Below are 20,486 nucleotides of genomic sequence, written 5' to 3'. Positions count from 1 at the left end.
CCTACATGTGGCTTACACAGACTTCTTAAACACTTCCTGCAATGAGAGAGCTAATGTTTACACTTCCTTTATGGCAAATGCTGTTTAGTTTAGAATGTATTTGCTGCTCTGTCGATAGCCTTCTAGACACTACAGGAGCCTCCGATGTGTAATTAAAGTTCAATTCATAGAGCGGGAAATACAAACTTTTAAAGAAATGTATCATCTGAATGAAAATGAAACCATTTTGTTTCCATGCAGGCTGTGTCAGTCACAGCCAGGGGAGGTGTGGCTAGGGCTACATAAACAGAAACAAAGTGATTTAACTCCTAAATGGCAGAGAATTGAGCAGTGAGACATCAGGGGCATAATCTATACACCATAACTGCTTCATTAAATTAAAGTTGTTTTGGTGACTTTCCCTTTAAGTGAGGGGATTCAGTGTGGTCCAGCCAGCTGTGTGGACATACGTAGGCTGCACCGACACATTGGTTACCTGGCCATGGGTTGTGCGGTTTCGACACTCTGCAGATTGTTTATGTTACACAGTATCTCCAGGCTGTGCAGAGAAACATTTACATCATTCGTTTCGCTCTTCATTCTTTCCACAGATACATTGCCCACCCCAGATTTGCACTGAGCGTTAAATAACAGACCGAGAATGGCTCAGGAGTTTCCAGATCTTGAGCAGAAGTTTCGGCCTACGATACATATCTACTAAATCTAGGTGTTTTTTTTCTGAGACCCCATCGAAGTAATCTTCACTCACAAAAATGTGAGCAGATCAGGAGCTCGCAGGAACATTCCAAAAATTCAGTCTTAGTGCACAGGTCTGTCAAAGGCAAAAATACCCAGAGCTTCAGCCCCATAACATCCCATGTCTGACCCTAAAGAAAAACATTGTGTAAACTGGATGAAATCTCCAACACTATGAATGAAGTCCGAGTATTCTATAAACCAAACACACTCTGCGTGCACAGCATTAAAAGGAGCCCTCCAAACATATCAAGCATGTTCGTGCTATGTGAATGCAATAGAAAAGTACACTTTTATTAATTAACCCCTCTCCCCCAGCTGTCAGACAACCGGTCCTGTTACTTCCTGGTTTGTTTAGCTCAATGCAGATAAACTCAAGAGGCAGCCATTGCCCAGAGCACCTGCAAAGACTTCTCATTGAGCTGCATTGGGAAGTCTGTGATTGGACAGCCACACAAAGTCTGGGCGGGGTTAGAAGGAGAGGGTTTGCTAAGGCTGCAGACATGAAATCTGCAGCATTTGCAAGACAAAATTCTTATCCACCCCTAAATGCAAAACAAATTACATACTTCTATTAAATATTTAGTGTTCCACCAACTCCAAAACTATTGCATTAAAGCCCTGTACCCACAGAAATCTACCCCCTACCTCCATTCAGAGCAGAGTATCCATACCCTGGTTATCCAGCTGCTTGATTTTACAGCCCAGTCCGATAATACATAATACAACATGGAAATTAACTTCTGTAAAGGACAATCACACATTTTCTTACTGGAGGACATTGTGATACCAAAATGAGAAATAACCAGTAACAGCATTTTTAGGATTTACGCAGTGTTACAACATCGCTTTGGGGCCAATTCCTCCAACTCGGATGATCTAAAACATCAGCTGGTTTTAGGACCAATTCCCAACAGGAGGACAAATATAATTGGAGGAAATTCCTAAATAAACGCCAATCGCGATCAAGCGAGAGGAAAATAAAGATTTCCTTTCACGAAGCTGGAAGGAGAGGCGGGAGCAGATAAATTAGAGAAAGTTGTGCATTACACAAATATAAAATTATAAAGCGCTTTCTCTTAACCTGCAGAATGTGAAATAAAAAGTGAAGACTAGAAGATTTAGAATTGATAAATAAATGATTTTAAAAAGTGACAAACACACAGATACAGACTGCCCTTTTATCTGCAATATTGTCACAGGACATGCAGGTTGTAGGATGACAATAGCAGACCGGATAGAACAGACGATCTTGACGTACAAACAGAAATCTTAGCCAACCTTAGTCCCATGATGTGATTTCATGTACAGCTCACTAACTATAACGAGTTTTATGTATTGCACTGGTATATTTAGATTTAGAGATAACAGTGTTATAGCGAGATACAACAGTGTTATAGCGAGATACAACAGTGTTATAGCGAGATACAACAGTGTTATAGCGAGATACAACAGTGTTATAGCGAGATACAACAGTGTTATAGCGAGATACAACAGTGTTATAGCGAGATACAACAGTGTTATAGCGAGATACAACAGTGTTATAGCGAGATACAACAGTGTTATAGCGAGATACAACAGTGTTATAGCGAGATACAACAGTGTTATAGCGAGATACAACAGTGTTATAGCGAGATACAACAGTGTTATAGCGAGATACAACAGTGTTATAGCGAGATACAACAGTATTATAGCGAGATACAACAGTAGAGATAACAATATTCAAGTGAGAGAAAACACTATTAAAGCGAGAGATAACAGTATTTAGCCGTAGCCTGTTACTATATATAAAATGAGGTAGATAATCATAGGAGACTTTGTTCATATGTTATGTCGACCCTATTTTGTGCAACTCTTGAACATCTCCCTCTCTTTTTTCTGTACCCCCATAATCATATGCCTCAACAAAAATAAAGAATAAAAAAAAAAAAAGAAATCTTAGCCAAATATAAACCGAGCTCAGAATAACAGGGAGATAGAGTAATCGTAAAGAACTTTGGGGCCAGAGAGCTTTATTTATAGTGTTTGGTGTAATTTGATCCACGTCACACCTGAGACCCCAGAACTTGCGTGAATGGAGACGGATTGACATGGACCACTTAGAAGTGGAAAAGTGGCACCTCTTGTGGGCCTTTACGACTGCGCTCTGAATGTGAGCAGCGTCCACATATCTGGAGTTCGGGTCACCCAAATGGCTTATCTATCTGTTCGGCTCGCAAGGGGACCAGGTACCCCTACAAATATCACTTATCACAGACGTTGGAGCTCTGTAGCAGGGCTACCTCTGGTATCACATCCGCCCAGAATGCCTTGAGTACAGTTAGAGCGCATTATGTAACCACATATAGGGAGGCTGGGACTGACCACCGCTATCCTGACATCTGTAACTAGGGGTGCACAGCCACCTTAAAGGAACGCTATGCGTTAGGAATACACCTATATGGTGACTAGGGCCCCTTTCGTGGCGAATAAATGGTTAACAATTTATTTTCTTACCTTAATCCAGCTCTTCGGCACTGGTGACCTCTCCATTAACGTCAGCCGAATGCGTGGCCAGAGGTGCGCACATTCAAACCCGCCCATAGGAAAGCATTACTTAATGCTTTCCTATAGTGTTTTTTTTTACGCTGGAGGTCCATAAGGACATCCAGCGTCAAATAAGTGCGACTTGCTCAGTGTAAATCGCGGAAGCGGCCTCTAGTAGCTGCCACTAGAGGCTGGATTAACCCTGCAGTGTAACTGCTATGTTTTCAGCTACAGGGTTAAAACTAGGGGGACCTGGCTCCCTCATTGAGCTGAAGTGGCCTGGGTGCCTAGAATGGTCCTTTAATACAACAGAAATGTGGAGGTTTCTCCTCCTCTTCATTTGCATGGTGTGCCTTGGCTGTGCCTGGATTAACCAGCTAACTCTCCATACAATGATTAAAAATGAAGATGTTATTTGGGATGTTTAGAGTTTGTTTCCTTGGAAATTGCACCTTAGCAGAAAAGTTCCCTTTATCAACATATTTATTCACCCCAGGCCCGGAATGGAGACAGGGGCTGCAAACACAGGAGGTGCACAGGAGGGCCTGTAGAAAAAGCCGTAAAAACAAATATTTTCAGTTAAAAATCTGTAAAAACATTTCTAAATCCAAGTCTAAGACTGTGAATCGGATTCCTAAACCCGTGGCAGAAGATAATAAAATGTACGCTCATTGACGATATTTATAAAGCGCCAACAGGTTCTGCAGCGCTGTACAATGGGTGGACTAAAATACACGTATTAAAGCACCTCGGCCTCTCCCCCGACACCCCAAAAATTAGGAGGGTTTACTAAAGATAAATACTGTAATGAAACGCTCATTAAGACTATTTTAATGTCACTGTCAATAGAGGCAAAGTAGAGATACTAACTTTTTCTTTTATGTATTTCCCTACGTTTGACAAAATGGAGGAGTTGCCATGGTCGACATTATTATGTTCTAGGTGCAATGTGCGTGCTCTCGGCCGGCCATCCAGGGATTCCCTGAAAGCGATTTTAGATCTGACCTGTTCAGGAACCATAGATCAGAAAACCTCTCTCCATTGAAAGGATCCTCCCCCGGATGAGATTAATGTTAACCCTTCAGAAAGGCAAGATTAGGAATTTAAGGTGGTTGGTATGTGTAACTCAATTCGATTTATTTATCATTAAACAGAGAGCAGAGCGAAACGAGGAATTTGTCAGTAATTGTGCCTACAGTCTGAAACACAGCGCATCAGTTGTGGCATAAAAAAAAAATTAAATATATAAATAAAAATTGAAGTTCCCTGGTTAATTCTTCGTTTACTGGACTCTCCACAATTTGTGGACTGCAGTGATTATGGTGCTAGGAATGACTTGACTCACTTCCAGGGTAAGTAATCAGTCTGAGTTTGATCAGAGTTCGTCACAGCCTCCAGAAGGGCCCAGGGGTGCAACCCAGAACCGGCTAGCTCAGAGCAGACAGCTGAAGGAGGTGAACAGCGCCAATGGACCTCAGGTAAGTTGTTAAACCAGTCCCAAATTTACTAATTTCCCCAGGACGACTACAAGGAACACGGTAGAGGTTATGATGTTTGGAGATTTCCTTCAAATTATGAACTTTATAGGAGAAAATTTATAAATACAATCTAGCCAGTTTCTGTCCCCGGAGTATACAAATAACATGCGATGATTGAGCCAAGATCGAACTAAATACAACCGTGTCGATTTCCACAGTAAAAAGATATTCTTTAAACCTCACCAATACATATTCATTAAACACGGGGGACATTACAGAATAGTAAGAATTCTGACAGGGACAGTCCCGTTTATCAATAAAGGTTTCCCATTTACTGCAAATTCCCTCAATGATAATGAGATCGGTGACGCGGAGGGGAGGATACCAAACAAATTCAGCTAAATGTCATGGAATCGAATCCAAAACAATACTTTAAAAATCCCCAAAGAAATCAATCATAATATGTACATTTAAAATCTTCCAACAGATTATCATAAACTGCATCTTACACACGTTTCAGTCAGCCGTTTTTCCAGGTCAGACACCAGCACTTCAATAGTTAAATCACGCCATGCAGAACATAAACCGTACTTTGTGGGACCAACGCCACCCCTGAGCCATGTATGGACAGATGGAACGTTTTCCAAGAAGGTTAACGAGGGACAATTAAACAAAAGACAAAACCTGACTTAGCCGAACATTGCGCAACGTGTGATGAATCACGCCCGCGAGTCCTGCCCGGATACAATGTGTTAAAGACCAGTGAATGGAACACACTCACTTGTTTAGGATCAGCAGAGCTCCCCTTGACGTTGCAGACTTAGTCTGATCTTTGTGTTTAGATGATTCGAATCTCGGACTCCTTGTTCGTGCGTTGGGGTAACTCCGCGAGCAGAGTCGGGGGTACAGCTGCAGAATTTCCAGCGTGAGGGCATCTGACAGAAAGAGTAAAATAACCTTTAGGGTCATAACACAGATTTGTTTCTATGCAAGGGAGCTAAATGTACAGTATACAAAGGGTTAAAAACAAAGATCTTTGTGGAATTTCTATTATCTGAAAATTCCTGGAATACCTTGCGGTATTGAATTCCTGTTCAATTGTTACTTTTGTGCGACTTAGTGGTAGCACTCCACATCTACTAGGAAAGGTCACTTTATATTCTAACTGTTTCCAGTGCGGTCGCCCACCAATCCCATTTTTAATGCAAGATTTCCTGTGAGCCCCCTTCCCCCCCCTCCCCATCACCTGGCATAGCGAACGCACCCAGTAAAGGTGTATACAGACAGCGAGGGTCTGTGCGCAGCGATGTCTTGTGAGATCGGCCCAATCGGCTCGTGTCCTGGATACAAAATCTCTTTGAAGAACTATTTTTCTAAAGAAAAGAAATAAAAAGCAACACCTTTTCAAAATGTTCGACACACACACACACACACACACACACATACGCTGAAATCGCTGTAGCAGTACAAGGCACGTTTGCGGCGGCAGTTTATTGAGCGGCTGCCAGTTCGGAGAACATTTGTTCCAAGCTGTACAAGTTACCGATTTATTAAGCTTGTGAAACGCCGACCCGGGCTAATCCTGAACAGATACATTTACTGGGAGTCATGACATGTGTGAAGTCTGTTTACATCACGTCAGACAGCGAATGTGCGCAGTAAATCTCTCCGCACCCACCTTCTCCTTGCGTGATGGAGACTGGGCAGCATTCAGAGTGGAAAACAGGCCTTCGTCCCAGTCCGAGCAAGTCTAACGAAATGGAAGCAAAGATTAGGGATTTACATCAAAGCAGAGAGCATTAATAAACTATCAACAAATTCCACAGTGCTGGTCAACGGGTGAACAGAACAACGTTACTGCTACAAAACGCGCAATGAGGACACAACGACAATGCTGCAACAACAAAAAAAAACCTCTGTGCTGCTCTAACCCACCCTAGTTTAATACACCTCGTCGTACATCCAGGCCTGTAGAGGGCATTTCTGCTCACAATGAAAATACACACATTACCGCAGTGTCATAGCGGGCAAATTATTCAAATCAATTTCCAAACGGTGGTTTTGTGGCTCAGACCAGGCAGAACATTATCAGGTGCCCAAGAAAGGGATGAAGGAGTGGGCAACCCCTGCACTCAGGCAGTAGGGCTCAAGGAGTGGGCAACCCCTGCACTCAGGCAGTAGGGCTCAAGGAGTGGGCAACCCCTGCACTCAGGCAGTAGGGCTCAAGGAGTGGGCAACCCCTGCACTCAGGCAGTAGGGCTCAAGGAGTGGGCAACCCCTGCACTCAGGCAGTAGGGCTCAAGGAGTGGGCAACCCCTGCACTCAGGCAGTAGGGCTCAAGGAGTGGGCAACCCCTGCACTCAGGCAGTAGGGCTCAAGGAGTGGGCAACCCCTGCACTCAGGCAGTAGGGCTCAAGGAGTGGGCAACCCCTGCACTCAGGCAGTAGGGCTCAAGGAGTGGGCAACCCCTGCACTCAGGCAGTAGGGCTCAAGGAGTGGGCAACCCCTGCACTCAGGCAGTAGGGCTCAAGGAGTGGGCAACCCCTGCACTCAGGCAGTAGGGCTCAAGGAGTGGGCAACCCCTGCACTCAGGCAGTAGGGCTCAAGGAGTGGGCAACCCCTGCACTCAGGCAGTAGGGCTCAAGGAGTGGGCAACCCCTGCACTCAGGCAGTAGGGCTCAAGGAGTGGGCAACCCCTGCACTCAGGCAGTAGGGCTCAAGGAGTGGGCAACCCCTGCACTCAGGCAGTAGGGCTCAAGGAGTGGGCAACCCCTGCACTCAGGCAGTAGGGCTCAAGGAGTGGGCAACCCCTGCACTCAGGCAGTAGGGCTCAAGGAGTGGGCAACCCCTGCACTCAGGCAGTAGGGCTCAAGGAGTGGGCAACCCCTGCACTCAGGCAGTAGGGCTCAAGGAGTGGGCAACCCCTGCACTCAGGCAGTAGGGCTCAAGGAGTGGGCAACCCCTGCACTCAGGCAGTAGGGCTCAAGGAGTGGGCAACCCCTGCACTCAGGCAGTAGGGCTCAAGGAGTGGGCAACCCCTGCACTCAGGCAGTAGGGCTCAAGGAGTGGGCAACCCCTGCACTCAGGCAGTAGGGCTCAAGGAGTGGGCAACCCCTGCACTCAGGCAGTAGGGCTCAAGGAGTGGGCAACCCCTGCACTCAGGCAGTAGGGCTCAAGGAGTGGGCAACCCCTGCACTCAGGCAGTAGGGCTCAAGGAGTGGGCAACCCCTGCACTCAGGCAGTAGGGCTCAAGGAGTGGGCAACCCCTGCACTCAGGCAGTAGGGCTCAAGGAGTGGGCAACCCCTGCACTCAGGCAGTAGGGCTCAAGGAGTGGGCAACCCCTGCACTCAGGCAGTAGGGCTCAAGGAGTGGGCAACCCCTGCACTCAGGCAGTAGGGCTCAAGGAGTGGGCAACCCCTGCACTCAGGCAGTAGGGCTCAAGGAGTGGGCAACCCCTGCACTCAGGCAGTAGGGCTCAAGGAGTGGGCAACCCCTGCACTCAGGCAGTAGGGCTCAAGGAGTGGGCAACCCCTGCACTCAGGCAGTAGGGCTCAAGGAGTGGGCAACCCCTGCACTCAGGCAGTAGGGCTCAAGGAGTGGGCAACCCCTGCACTCAGGCAGTAGGGCTCAAGGAGTGGGCAACCCCTGCACTCAGGCAGTAGGGCTCAAGGAGTGGGCAACCCCTGCACTCAGGCAGTAGGGCTCAAGGAGTGGGCAACCCCTGCACTCAGGCAGTAGGGCTCAAGGAGTGGGCAACCCCTGCACTCAGGCAGTAGGGCTCAAGGAGTGGGCAACCCCTGCACTCAGGCAGTAGGGCTCAAGGAGTGGGCAACCCCTGCACTCAGGCAGTAGGGCTCAAGGAGTGGGCAACCCCTGCACTCAGGCAGTAGGGCTCAAGGAGTGGGCAACCCCTGCACTCAGGCAGTAGGGCTCAAGGAGTGGGCAACCCCTGCACTCAGGCAGTAGGGCTCAAGGAGTGGGCAACCCCTGCACTCAGGCAGTAGGGCTCAAGGAGTGGGCAACCCCTGCACTCAGGCAGTAGGGCTCAAGGAGTGGGCAACCCCTGCACTCAGGCAGTAGGGCTCAAGGAGTGGGCAACCCCTGCACTCAGGCAGTAGGGCTCAAGGAGTGGGCAACCCCTGCACTCAGGCAGTAGGGCTCAAGGAGTGGGCAACCCCTGCACTCAGGCAGTAGGGCTCAAGGAGTGGGCAACCCCTGCACTCAGGCAGTAGGGCTCAAGGAGTGGGCAACCCCTGCACTCAGGCAGTAGGGCTCAAGGAGTGGGCAACCCCTGCACTCAGGCAGTAGGGCTCAAGGAGTGGGCAACCCCTGCACTCAGGCAGTAGGGCTCAAGGAGTGGGCAACCCCTGCACTCAGGCAGTAGGGCTCAAGGAGTGGGCAACCCCTGCACTCAGGCAGTAGGGCTCAAGGAGTGGGCAACCCCTGCACTCAGGCAGTAGGGCTCAAGGAGTGGGCAACCCCTGCACTCAGGCAGTAGGGCTCAAGGAGTGGGCAACCCCTGCACTCAGGCAGTAGGGCTCAAGGAGTGGGCAACCCCTGCACTCAGGCAGTAGGGCTCAAGGAGTGGGCAACCCCTGCACTCAGGCAGTAGGGCTCAAGGAGTGGGCAACCCCTGCACTCAGGCAGTAGGGCTCAAGGAGTGGGCAACCCCTGCACTCAGGCAGTAGGGCTCAAGGAGTGGGCAACCCCTGCACTCAGGCAGTAGGGCTCAAGGAGTGGGCAACCCCTGCACTCAGGCAGTAGGGCTCAAGGAGTGGGCAACCCCTGCACTCAGGCAGTAGGGCTCAAGGAGTGGGCAACCCCTGCACTCAGGCAGTAGGGCTCAAGGAGTGGGCAACCCCTGCACTCAGGCAGTAGGGCTCAAGGAGTGGGCAACCCCTGCACTCAGGCAGTAGGGCTCAAGGAGTGGGCAACCCCTGCACTCAGGCAGTAGGGCTCAAGGAGTGGGCAACCCCTGCACTCAGGCAGTAGGGCTCAAGGAGTGGGCAACCCCTGCACTCAGGCAGTAGGGCTCAAGGAGTGGGCAACCCCTGCACTCAGGCAGTAGGGCTCAAGGAGTGGGCAACCCCTGCACTCAGGCAGTAGGGCTCAAGGAGTGGGCAACCCCTGCACTCAGGCAGTAGGGCTCAAGGAGTGGGCAACCCCTGCACTCAGGCAGTAGGGCTCAAGGAGTGGGCAACCCCTGCACTCAGGCAGTAGGGCTCAAGGAGTGGGCAACCCCTGCACTCAGGCAGTAGGGCTCAAGGAGTGGGCAACCCCTGCACTCAGGCAGTAGGGCTCAAGGAGTGGGCAACCCCTGCACTCAGGCAGTAGGGCTCAAGGAGTGGGCAACCCCTGCACTCAGGAAGTAGGGCTCAAGGAGTGGGCAACCCCTGCACTCAGGAAGTAGGGCTCAAGGAGTGGGCAACCCCTGCACTCAGGAAGTAGGGCTCAAGGAGTGGGCAACCCCTGCACTCAGGAAGTAGGGCTCAAGGAGTGGGCAACCCCTGCACTCAGGAAGTAGGGCTCAAGGAGTGGGCAACCCCTGCACTCAGGAAGTAGGGCTCAAGGAGTGGGCAACCCCTGCACTCAGGAAGTAGGGCTCAAGGAGTGGGCAACCCCTGCACTCAGGAAGTAGGGCTCAAGGAGTGGGCAACCCCTGCACTCAGGAAGTAGGGCTCAAGGAGTGGGCAACCCCTGCACTCAGGAAGTAGGGCTCAAGGAGTGGGCAACCCCTGCACTCAGGAAGTAGGGCTCAAGGAGTGGGCAACCCCTGCACTCAGGAAGTAGGGCTCAAGGAGTGGGCAACCCCTGCACTCAGGAAGTAGGGCTCAAGGAGTGGGCAACCCCTGCACTCAGGCAGTAGGGATCAAGGAGTGGGCAACCCCTGCACTCAGGCAGTAGGGATCAAGGAGTGGGCAACCCCTGCACTCAGGCAGTAGGGATCAAGGAGTGGGCAACCCCTGCACTCAGGAAGTAGGGCTCAAGGAGTGGGCAACCCCTGCACTCAGGAAGTAGGGCTCAAGGAGTGGGCAACCCCTGCACTCAGGCAGTAGGGATCGAGGAGTGTGCAACCCCTGCACTCAGGAAGTAGGGCTCAAGGAGTGGGCAACCCCTGCACTCAGGAAGTAGGGCTCAAGGAGTGGGCAACCCCTGCACTCAGGCAGTAGGGATCAAGGAGTGGGCAACCCCTGCACTCAGGCAGTAGGGATCAAGGAGTGGGCAACCCCTGCACTCAGGCAGTAGGGATCGAGGAGTGGGCAACCTCGGCACTCAGGCAGTAGGGATCGAGGAGTGGGCAACCTCGGCACTCAGGCAGTAGGGATCGAGGAGTGGGCAACCTCGGCACTCAGGCAGTAGGGATCAAGGAGTGGGCAACCTCTGCACTCAGGAAGTAGGGATCAAGGAGTGGGCAACCTCTGCACTCAGGAAGTAGGGATCAAGGAGTGGGCAACCTCTGCACTCAGGAAGTAGGGATCAAGGAGTGGGCAACCTCTGCACTCAGGCAGTAGGGATCAAGGAGTGGGCAACCTCTGCACTCAGGCAGTAGGGATCAAGGAGTGGGCAACCTCTGCACTCAGGCAGTAGGGATCAAGGAGTGGGCAACCTCTGCACTCAGGCAGTAGGGATCAAGGAGTGGGCAACCTCTGCACTCAGGCAGTAGGGATCAAGGAGTGGGCAACCTCTGCACTCAGGCAGTAGGGATCAAGGAGTGGGCAACCTCTGCACTCAGGCAGTAGGGATCAAGGAGTGGGCAACCTCTGCACTCAGGCAGTAGGGATCAAGGAGTGGGCAACCTCTGCACTCAGGCAGTAGGGATCAAGGAGTGGGCAACCTCTGCACTCAGGCAGTAGGGATCAAGGAGTGGGCAACCTCTGCACTCAGGCAGTAGGGATCAAGGAGTGGGCAACCTCTGCACTCAGGCAGTAGGGATCAAGGAGTGGGCAACCTCTGCACTCAGGCAGTAGGGATCAAGGAGTGGGCAACCTCTGCACTCAGGCAGTAGGGATCAAGGAGTGGGCAACCTCTGCACTCAGGCAGTAGGGATCAAGGAGTGGGCAACCTCTGCACTCAGGCAGTAGGGATCAAGGAGTGGGCAACCTCTGCACTCAGGCAGTAGGGATCAAGGAGTGGGCAACCTCTGCACTCAGGCAGTAGGGATCAAGGAGTGGGCAACCTCTGCACTCAGGCAGTAGGGATCAAGGAGTGGGCAACCTCTGCACTCAGGCAGTAGGGATCAAGGAGTGGGCAACCTCTGCACTCAGGCAGTAGGGATCAAGGAGTGGGCAACCTCTGCACTCAGGCAGTAGGGATCAAGGAGTGGGCAACCTCTGCACTCAGGCAGTAGGGATCAAGGAGTGGGCAACCTCTGCACTCAGGCAGTAGGGATCAAGGAGTGGGCAACCTCTGCACTCAGGCAGTAGGGATCAAGGAGTGGGCAACCTCTGCACTCAGGCAGTAGGGATCAAGGAGTGGGCAACCTCTGCACTCAGGCAGTAGGGATCAAGGAGTGGGCAACCTCTGCACTCAGGCAGTAGGGATCAAGGAGTGGGCAACCTCTGCACTCAGGCAGTAGGGATCAAGGAGTGGGCAACCTCTGCACTCAGGCAGTAGGGATCAAGGAGTGGGCAACCTCTGCACTCAGGCAGTAGGGATCAAGGAGTGGGCAACCTCTGCACTCAGGCAGTAGGGATCAAGGAGTGGGCAACCTCTGCACTCAGGCAGTAGGGATCAAGGAGTGGGCAACCTCTGCACTCAGGAAGTAGGGATCAAGGAGTGGGCAACCTCTGCACTCAGGAAGTAGGGATCAAGGAGTGGGCAACCTCTGCACTCAGGAAGTAGGGCTCAATGAGTGGGCAACCTCTGCACTCAGGAAGTAGGGATCAAGTTTGGACATCACACTCAATGTTTTACAGTGCCTTGCAAAAGTATTCACCCCCTTGGCATTTTTCGTGTTTTGTTGCCTCACAACCTGGAATTAACATGGATTGTTTGAGGATTTGCATTATTTAATTTACAGAACATGCCCACAACTTTGAAGATTTTTTTTTTTTTTTTTTAAAGCAAATAGGTCAATGTGCATAACTATTCACCCCCCTAAAGTCAATACTTTGTAGAGCCACCTTTTGGGACAATCACAGCTCCAAGTCGCTTTGGATAAGTCTATGAGCTTGCCACATCTTACCACCGGGATTTTTGCCCATTCCTCCTTTCAAAACTGCTCCAGCTCCTTCAAGTTGGATGGTTTGCGCTTGTGAACAGCAATCTTTAATTCTGACCACAGGTTTTCTATTGGATTGAGGTCTGGGCTCTGACTAGGCCATTCCAACACATTTACATGTTTCCCCTTAAACCACTCAAGTGTTGCTTTAGCAGTGTGTTTGGGGTCATTGTCCTGCTGGAAGGTGAACCTCCGTCCTAGCCTCAAATCACGCACAGAGAGGTACAGGTTTTGCTCAAGAATATCCCTGTATTTAGCGCCAACCATCTTTCCCTCAACTCTGACCAGTTTTCCCAGTTCTGGCTGCTGAAAAACATCCCCATAGCATGAGGCTGCCACCACCATGTTTCACCACCATGGGATGGTGTTCTTTGGGTGATGTGATGTGTTGGGTTGTGCCAGACATAACGTTTTCTTTAATGGACGAAAAGTTAAATTTTAGTCTTATCAGACCAGAGTACCTTCCTCCATACATTTTGGGAGTCTCCCACATGCCTTTTCGCAAACTCAAAACGTGCCATTTTGTTTTTTGCTGAAAGTAATGGCTTTCTTCTGGCCACTCTGCCATAAAGCCCAACTCTATGAAGGGTACGGCTTATTGTCATCCTATGTACAGATACACCAGTCTCTGCTGTGCAGCTCCTCCAGGGTTACCTTAGGTCTCTGTGCTGCCTCTCTGATTAATTCCCTCCTTGCTCGGTCCGTGAGTTTTGGTGGGCAGCCATCTCTTGGCAGGTTTGCTGTTGTGCCATGTTCTTTCCATTTGGTTATGAAAGATTTGATGGTGCTCCTGGGGATCATCAAAGATTTGGATATTTCTTTATAACCTAACCCTGACTTGTACTTCTCAGCAACATTGTCCCTTACTTGTTTGGAGAGTTCCTTGGTCTTCATGGCAGTGTTTGGTTAGTGGTGCCTCTTGCTTAGGTGTTGCAGCCTCTGGGGCCTTTCAAAATAAGGTGTGTATATGATCAGATCATGTGACACTTAGATTGCACACAGGTGGACATCATTTCACAAATCATGACTTCTGAAGGTAATTGGTTGCACCAGAGCTTTTTATGGGCTTCATAACAAAGGGGGTGAATACATACGCACATGCCAATTTTCAGTTTTCTATATAGTTTTATGTATATATTTGTCTTATTTCACTTCACCAACTTAGACTATCGTGTTCTGATCCATCCCATAAAATTCAGATTAATAAAACATTGAACTTAAGACTGTAATGTAACAAAAAAGGTAAAAAGTCAAGGGGGTGAATAGTTTTGCAAGGCACTGTATTTTGTGTCGCTCAGATTATTGGTGGAAACTCTGCAAGGTTTTCACAAGAACATGTTCTGTAAGGGACGGACAGGAGAACCACACGTAGCTAAAGGAGAGAACCTCACTGAAAGATCTGCAATGCACCATCTCAATCCATCGAGTCAGAGGGTCCCCGTCGCACACGCACACTCCAGTCAGAGGGTCCCCGTCGCGCCAGCCACACACACTCCAGTCAGAGGGTCCCCGTCGCGCCAGCCACACACACTCCAGTCAGAGGGTCCCCGTCGCGCCAGCCACACACACTCCAGTCAGAGGGTCCCCGTCGCGCCAGCCACACACACTCCAGTCAGAGGGTCCCCGTCGCGTCAGCCACACACACTCCTGTCAGAGGGTCCCCGTCGCGCCAGCCACACACACACTCCAGTCAGAGGGTCCCCGTCGCGCCAGCCACACACACTCCAGTCAGAGGGTCCCCGTCGCGTCAGCCACACACACTCCAGTCAGAGGGTCCCCGTCGCGCCAGCCACACACACACACAATCCAGTCAGAAGGTCCCCGTCGCGCCAGCCACACACACACAATCCAGTCAGAGGGTTCCTCGTCGCGCCAGCCACACACACACTCCAGTCAGAGGGTCCCTGTCGCGCCAGCCACACACACTCCAGTCAGAGGGTCCCCGTCGCGCCAGCCACACACACTCCAGTCAGAGGGTCCCCGTCGCGCCAGCCACACACACTCCAGTCAGAGGGTCCCCGTCGCGCCAGCCACACACACTCCAGTCAGAGGGTCCCCGTCGCGCCAGCCACACACACTCCAGTCAGAGGGTCCCCGTCGCGCCAGCCACACACACTCCAGTCAGAGGGTCCCCGTCGCGCCAGCCACACACTCCAGTCAGAGGGTCCCCGTCGCGTCAGCCACACACACTCCAGTCAGAGGGTCCCCGTCGCGTCAGCCACACACACTCCAGTCAGAGGGTCCCCGTCGCGCCAGCCACACACACTCCAGTCAGAGGGTCCCCGTCGCGTCAGCCACACACACTCCAGTCAGAGGGTCCCCGTCGCGCCAGCCACACACACTCCAGTCAGAGGGTCCCCGTCGCGCCAGCCACACACACTCCAGTCAGAGGGTCCCCGTCGCGCCAGCCACACACACTCCAGTCAGAGGGTCCCCGTCGCGCCAGCCACACACACTCCAGTCAGAGGGTCCCCGTCGCGCCAGCCACACTCCAGTCAGAGGGTCCCCGTCGCGCCAGCCACACACACTCGGGTCAGAGGGTCCCCGTCACGCACAGGGTCTGCGTCTGTCTCAAACTTTATGCAAGTCGCCAGGTAGAAACTCACACAAGATGCAATACTGGACTTTAATTGGCAGAACACGGGGTGACAGAGCTATTCACTTACCTTATTTCACTTCACCAACTTAGACTATCGTGTTCTGATCCATCCCATAAAATTCAGATTAATAAAACATTGAACTTAAGACTGTAATGTAACAAAATAGGTAAAAAGTCAAGGGGGTGAATAGTTTTGCAAGGCACTGTATTTTGTGTCGCTCAGATTATTGGTGGAAACTCTGCAAGGTTTTCACAAGAACATGTTCTGTAAGGGACGGACAGGAGAACCACACGTAGCTAAAGGAGAGAACCTCACTGAAAGATCTGCAATGCACCATCTCAATCCATCGAGTCAGAGGGTCCCCGTCGCGCACGCACACTCCAGTCTTAGCCACACACACTCCAGTCAGAGGGTCCCCGTCGCGCCAGCCACACACACTCCAGTCAGAGGGTCCCCGTCGCGCCAGCCACACACACACTCCAGTCAGAGGGTCCCCGTCGCGCCAGCCACACACACTCCAGTCAGAGGGTCCCCGTCGCGCCAGCCACACACACACTCCAGTCAGAGGGTCCCCGTCGCGTCAGCCACACACACTCCAGTCAGAGGGTCCCCGTCACGTCAGCCACACACACTCCAGTCAGAGGGTCCCCGTCGCGCCAGCCACACACACTCCAGTCAGAGGGTCCCCGTCGCGCCAGCCACACACACTCCAGTCAGAGGGTCCCCGTCGCGTCAGCCACACTCCAGTCAGAGGGTCCCCCGTTGCGCCAGCCACACACACACACACACTCCAGTCAGAGGGTCCCCGTCGCGCCAGCCACACACACTCGGGTCAGAGGGTCCCCGTCACGCACAGGGTCTGCGTCTGTCTCAAACTTTATGCAAGTCGCCAGGTAGAAACTCACACAAGATGCAATACTGGACTATAATTGGCAGAACACTGGGTGACAGAGCTATTCACTTACCTGGCAAAGCAGGCCGCACAGCTGTCCTTTAAACAGTTTTTCTTGCAGTGATCGAATAGTTTCTAGAAGGAGAAAATAACAATAATCAGAATTGGTTCCAGAATGGAGTTTAAATTTAGATTTTATTAAACCGCCTCAGTCACACAGGAGGAATTCAGATAAAATCCTAGGGACGTATGAATATTAGATTTACTGGAGACCCAATTACGCTTTAGATTGTAAGCCCACAAGCCATGCACTTTGTGTAAATTCTAGCACTTCCACAACCCCGATCATTGAGTTAGGATATCCAGACATTGTACAACTCTATGGAATATGTTGGTGCTTTATAGATGAGAAGTCTGGAGTGGATGAGACCGTGTCCATGAAGACACTGCCACAAACCTGAAACGAACAGTAAGGGTGAAACCTGTATCGGTCTGGAAATTGGAACGGAATTTACTCTCTGGATTCCTATGCTGTGATACTCCTTCTGTATCTATTTTGCTTTAAAATTCCCGACTTATTAACGGCTCTGAATGAGGGATGAAAACTCCTTTTTAAACAAGGTTGGGGCGGCAGCAGTTCTTGAAGTTCTGAGATCACATCAAGTCAATTAACGAAAGGCAGGAACACAAGTCTCCGAATTCAGGTGGCGATTCCAGAGGCCGCTTGTTCTAGGAAAGCATTTTATTATCAGGCCACCACTACAACTCCCACAATCCTCTGCTTTCATAAGTCTAACATTTTGGGAGCTGTAGTTCAAACCCATCTAGAGGGTAAAGTGTGGACATCCCCGTTCTAGAATACAGGAGTTCATTTAAAAAAAAAAATAAAAAAAAAAAAAGTTAAACAGGCTGAAATAAATGCCAAGAAATTGATTAATGTCAGAGTTCTGAGCACCTGCAACTGTGTTTGGGAAAATGACAGACTCACAAATCAGCTGGTCACTTATTAACACGCAATACAAAACCTCAAACACCTGCCGACCATTAGCTGCATCCGGATACTCAACAAAAGAAAAAAAAAAAACGAACATTGGAACAGAGTCAGCCCACAATACACATTGTATACCAAACATTAAATGGAACAAAGTAGTAGTACACCGAGCGACAAGGTTTACTGTGCATCGGAAAATACAGCAAGATTGGATAAAGGGCGCAACTCCTCTTATTGTCACATTGCAGATAAAAGGCCAGACACACCGAGGGAAACTTCACAAATGGGAATAAACAGATTAAATGAAACGTGCACTTTACGACTAAAATGGTTTATGATGGATGTCTCGATCAGTGACCAGGTGTGGGCGCCCAGTTTCAGGAAACAATAAAGCGAGCTATCCTTTAATCGACATGTACGGATTGTGCCCCCTGACTTCGCTTCTCTCATGGAAACACTTTCCTACAAACCCTTTATTGCTTCTCTTTATAAAAATCGCCAGAAACGGCCCCTCGCCGTGCACCCAGCGCACACACCGTTACTCACTCTGTTGTTCCTTCGCCTGTTCCTGAATTGTGCGATGGTCGCTCGTTAGGTCCTGGTTTGTAGCCTGAAGTTGTCGCTGTTCACACTCTGAGTCCTCTAACCTGTGTTTCAGAGACTCAGCCTGGCTCCACGCAGCACTAAGAGAGCTCTGCAGCTCCTCGATCTGGAAGGATACAGAATACAGAGAGTAGGCACCGTTACGTGGCCGAGCCCAGAATCCCATCTGCAGAGAGGAACTACGAGAGCAGGCGTTTCACTGATAAACAGCTTGGAAAGCAGCTTATAATGGGGAGGGAGGAATGTCAAAATATTGTCTAAAAATGCATTAGTCACTCCGTCTGCACGGGTAGCTGTTTATATTCTATAATAAACAGGATACATTAACCCCCATATGGAACATTTGTATCATTCCATTAAAACAAAGTGAGAATAGCAGAGGTAAAACAATCACCAAAAGAGTGGTGGTTACGTGGAATCCTCATCCAGCAGAAGTGGTAGAGGTAACAGAGGAGAGGAAAGGAATGTAATCATTTAAGGGCTAATCAGAGAACTATTATTGCCTGAAAGAATACAAAGAATCTCCTTCTAGTACACGTGAATATGGCCAATACCCTACATAATTAAAATCCATTACTATAAGACCAACTCTTGGACCAGGTTAGGTTTAGAACAAAATGAGTCCAAGAAATAATTTTCCCCCATTGCATCCTGAATATAAGCATCACATACATGGTCAATGCGGCGCCTTACCCAGAGGGCAGGGTCCCCGGCGCCTTACCCAGAGGGCAGGGTCCCCGGCGCCTTACCCAGAGGGCAGGGTCCCCGGCGCCTTACCCAGAGGGCAGGGTCCCCGGCGCCTTACCCAGAGGGCAGGGTCCCCGGCGCCTTACCCAGAGGGCAGGGTCCCCGGCGCCTTACCCAGAGGGCAGGGTCCCCGGCGCCTTACCCAGAGGGCAGGGTCCCCGGCGCCTTACCCAGAGGGCAGGGTCCCCGGCGCCTTACCCAGAGGGCAGGGTCCCCGGTGCCTTACCCAGAGGGCAGGGTCCCCGGTGCCTTACCCAGAGGGCAGGGTCTCCGGCGCCTTACCCAGAGGGCAGGGTCTCCGGCGCCTTACCCAGAGGGCAGGGTCTCTTGTGCAGTACCTGTTTGGTGAACCGGTCGTTCTGAGCGCTAGATTCTTGAAGTTGGGTGAGAAGACCTTCTGCTTTACCCTCCGCTTCCTCTTGTTGTTGGCGCACTGTCCCCAGCTCGTGCAATCTGTTAAAAATGAGTGAAAAACAGTAATTTACGTTTTACTGAGGGGGAGGGAGTCTTCCTGTAACACTTCCATCTTTCATTGAGAACACAAAACAAGTGCTGTCACTTGACACACTCCAGTAACAGCACACATCACCTACACACCTAGAACCACACTGCAGTTACAGCACACATCACCTACACACGTAGAACACACAGCCGTGACCGCACACCTAGAACACAGCAGTGACCACACACATTGAACACACACTAAGTGCATATATTTTTAATATAAATCTGGTAAAACAAAAAAAACAAAAAAAACTAGAAATGGCATTTCTACCAAACTCCCAGAATGCCTGGTGAGAATATGTAAATAAGCAGGTCTCACTAGATCTGGTATTGCCTGGCAAGCAACAAAGGTTATCTGAACTTCACAGGAAAGCATTTTTTATAGGAGATGTCATTTGCAGACCAATAGTGGACAACTGAAAATGGAGTACAACTTTACCTGCGCCCCGTCCCTGGGGGCACAACTAGTGTCACTCAACTTAAAGCTCTGATACACTCCAAAAATCTACATAAAGATTGATGAAAGTTTGAAATACAGACTCCGTAAAAGCTCAGTTACAGCCAACCTGGTATCTCTGGGTTAAAGCAATTTGTTTTATCAACAAACGCAATTCTTTGATAACGCCAGAAATCTGAACATTTTCCAACATCACCTGCCAAAAAAAATACAATAAATAAATTGCTTTCATCAGCCATGTTTGCTGAGAGAATTTGACCTTGTGGCGTGCTCCCTGAACCATCCAGATCACGGACCAGGTTACAGCCTGTGCCGGGGCAAGTAGTGATCCAACGCTACCTGGCCACCATCTTTACCTTACCAATACACAACGCTACTAATGTAACCAGTAATCAAAGGCATATCGGGGGATTCTAGAAAATCTGGAATATTCAAACAGATTTTTCTGGACAGGGGAGACATAAAATAAAATTAAACCACACATTAATAGCCATCTCACACCCAAAGTTACAGAATAAACAGTGCCGGGCAAAGTAGACAGAAATAAACGGACCCAATAGAGACTAAATATTGGGGAAACTCCCCATCCAGTATAAACCGGATAAATAAATCGATCACCAAAATAGGAAGCGTGTAAATCCACAAAATCTCTCAACTGGTAAATTAAGCTCCCATAATAACTTCAAATGTAAAAAGCGACAAGCAGAAAAAAATCTTAAACGTACCATCTA

The 20,486-nt window shown here is 50.1% G+C and overlaps 1 protein-coding gene across 2 annotated transcripts in view; it reads right to left on the bottom strand.

Annotated features, from left to right (window-relative positions):
- IRAG2 (inositol 1,4,5-triphosphate receptor associated 2) overlaps positions 1-20,486 on the bottom strand; it is a 67,257-nt gene that overhangs the window by 19,969 nt on the left and 26,802 nt on the right. For both annotated transcript variants that reach the window (XM_063446681.1, XM_063446682.1), the window contains exons 18-23: positions 19,133-19,247; positions 17,991-18,153; positions 16,527-16,588; positions 6,418-6,489; positions 6,004-6,112; positions 5,521-5,674 (exon numbers count right to left, since the gene is read on the bottom strand). In XM_063446681.1, coding sequence (XP_063302751.1) covers positions 5,521-5,674; positions 6,004-6,112; positions 6,418-6,489; positions 16,527-16,588; positions 17,991-18,153; positions 19,133-19,247 — 675 coding nt within the window. The remainder of the gene's footprint in view (positions 1-5,520; positions 5,675-6,003; positions 6,113-6,417; positions 6,490-16,526; positions 16,589-17,990; positions 18,154-19,132; positions 19,248-20,486) is intronic.

This window comes from Pelobates fuscus, chromosome 3, assembly GCF_036172605.1.
Source record: "Pelobates fuscus isolate aPelFus1 chromosome 3, aPelFus1.pri, whole genome shotgun sequence".
Lineage (NCBI taxonomy): Eukaryota > Metazoa > Chordata > Amphibia > Anura > Pelobatidae > Pelobates > Pelobates fuscus.
Note: the sequence above shows the minus strand (reverse complement) of the source record. Positions and strands in the feature narration are given on the sequence as shown.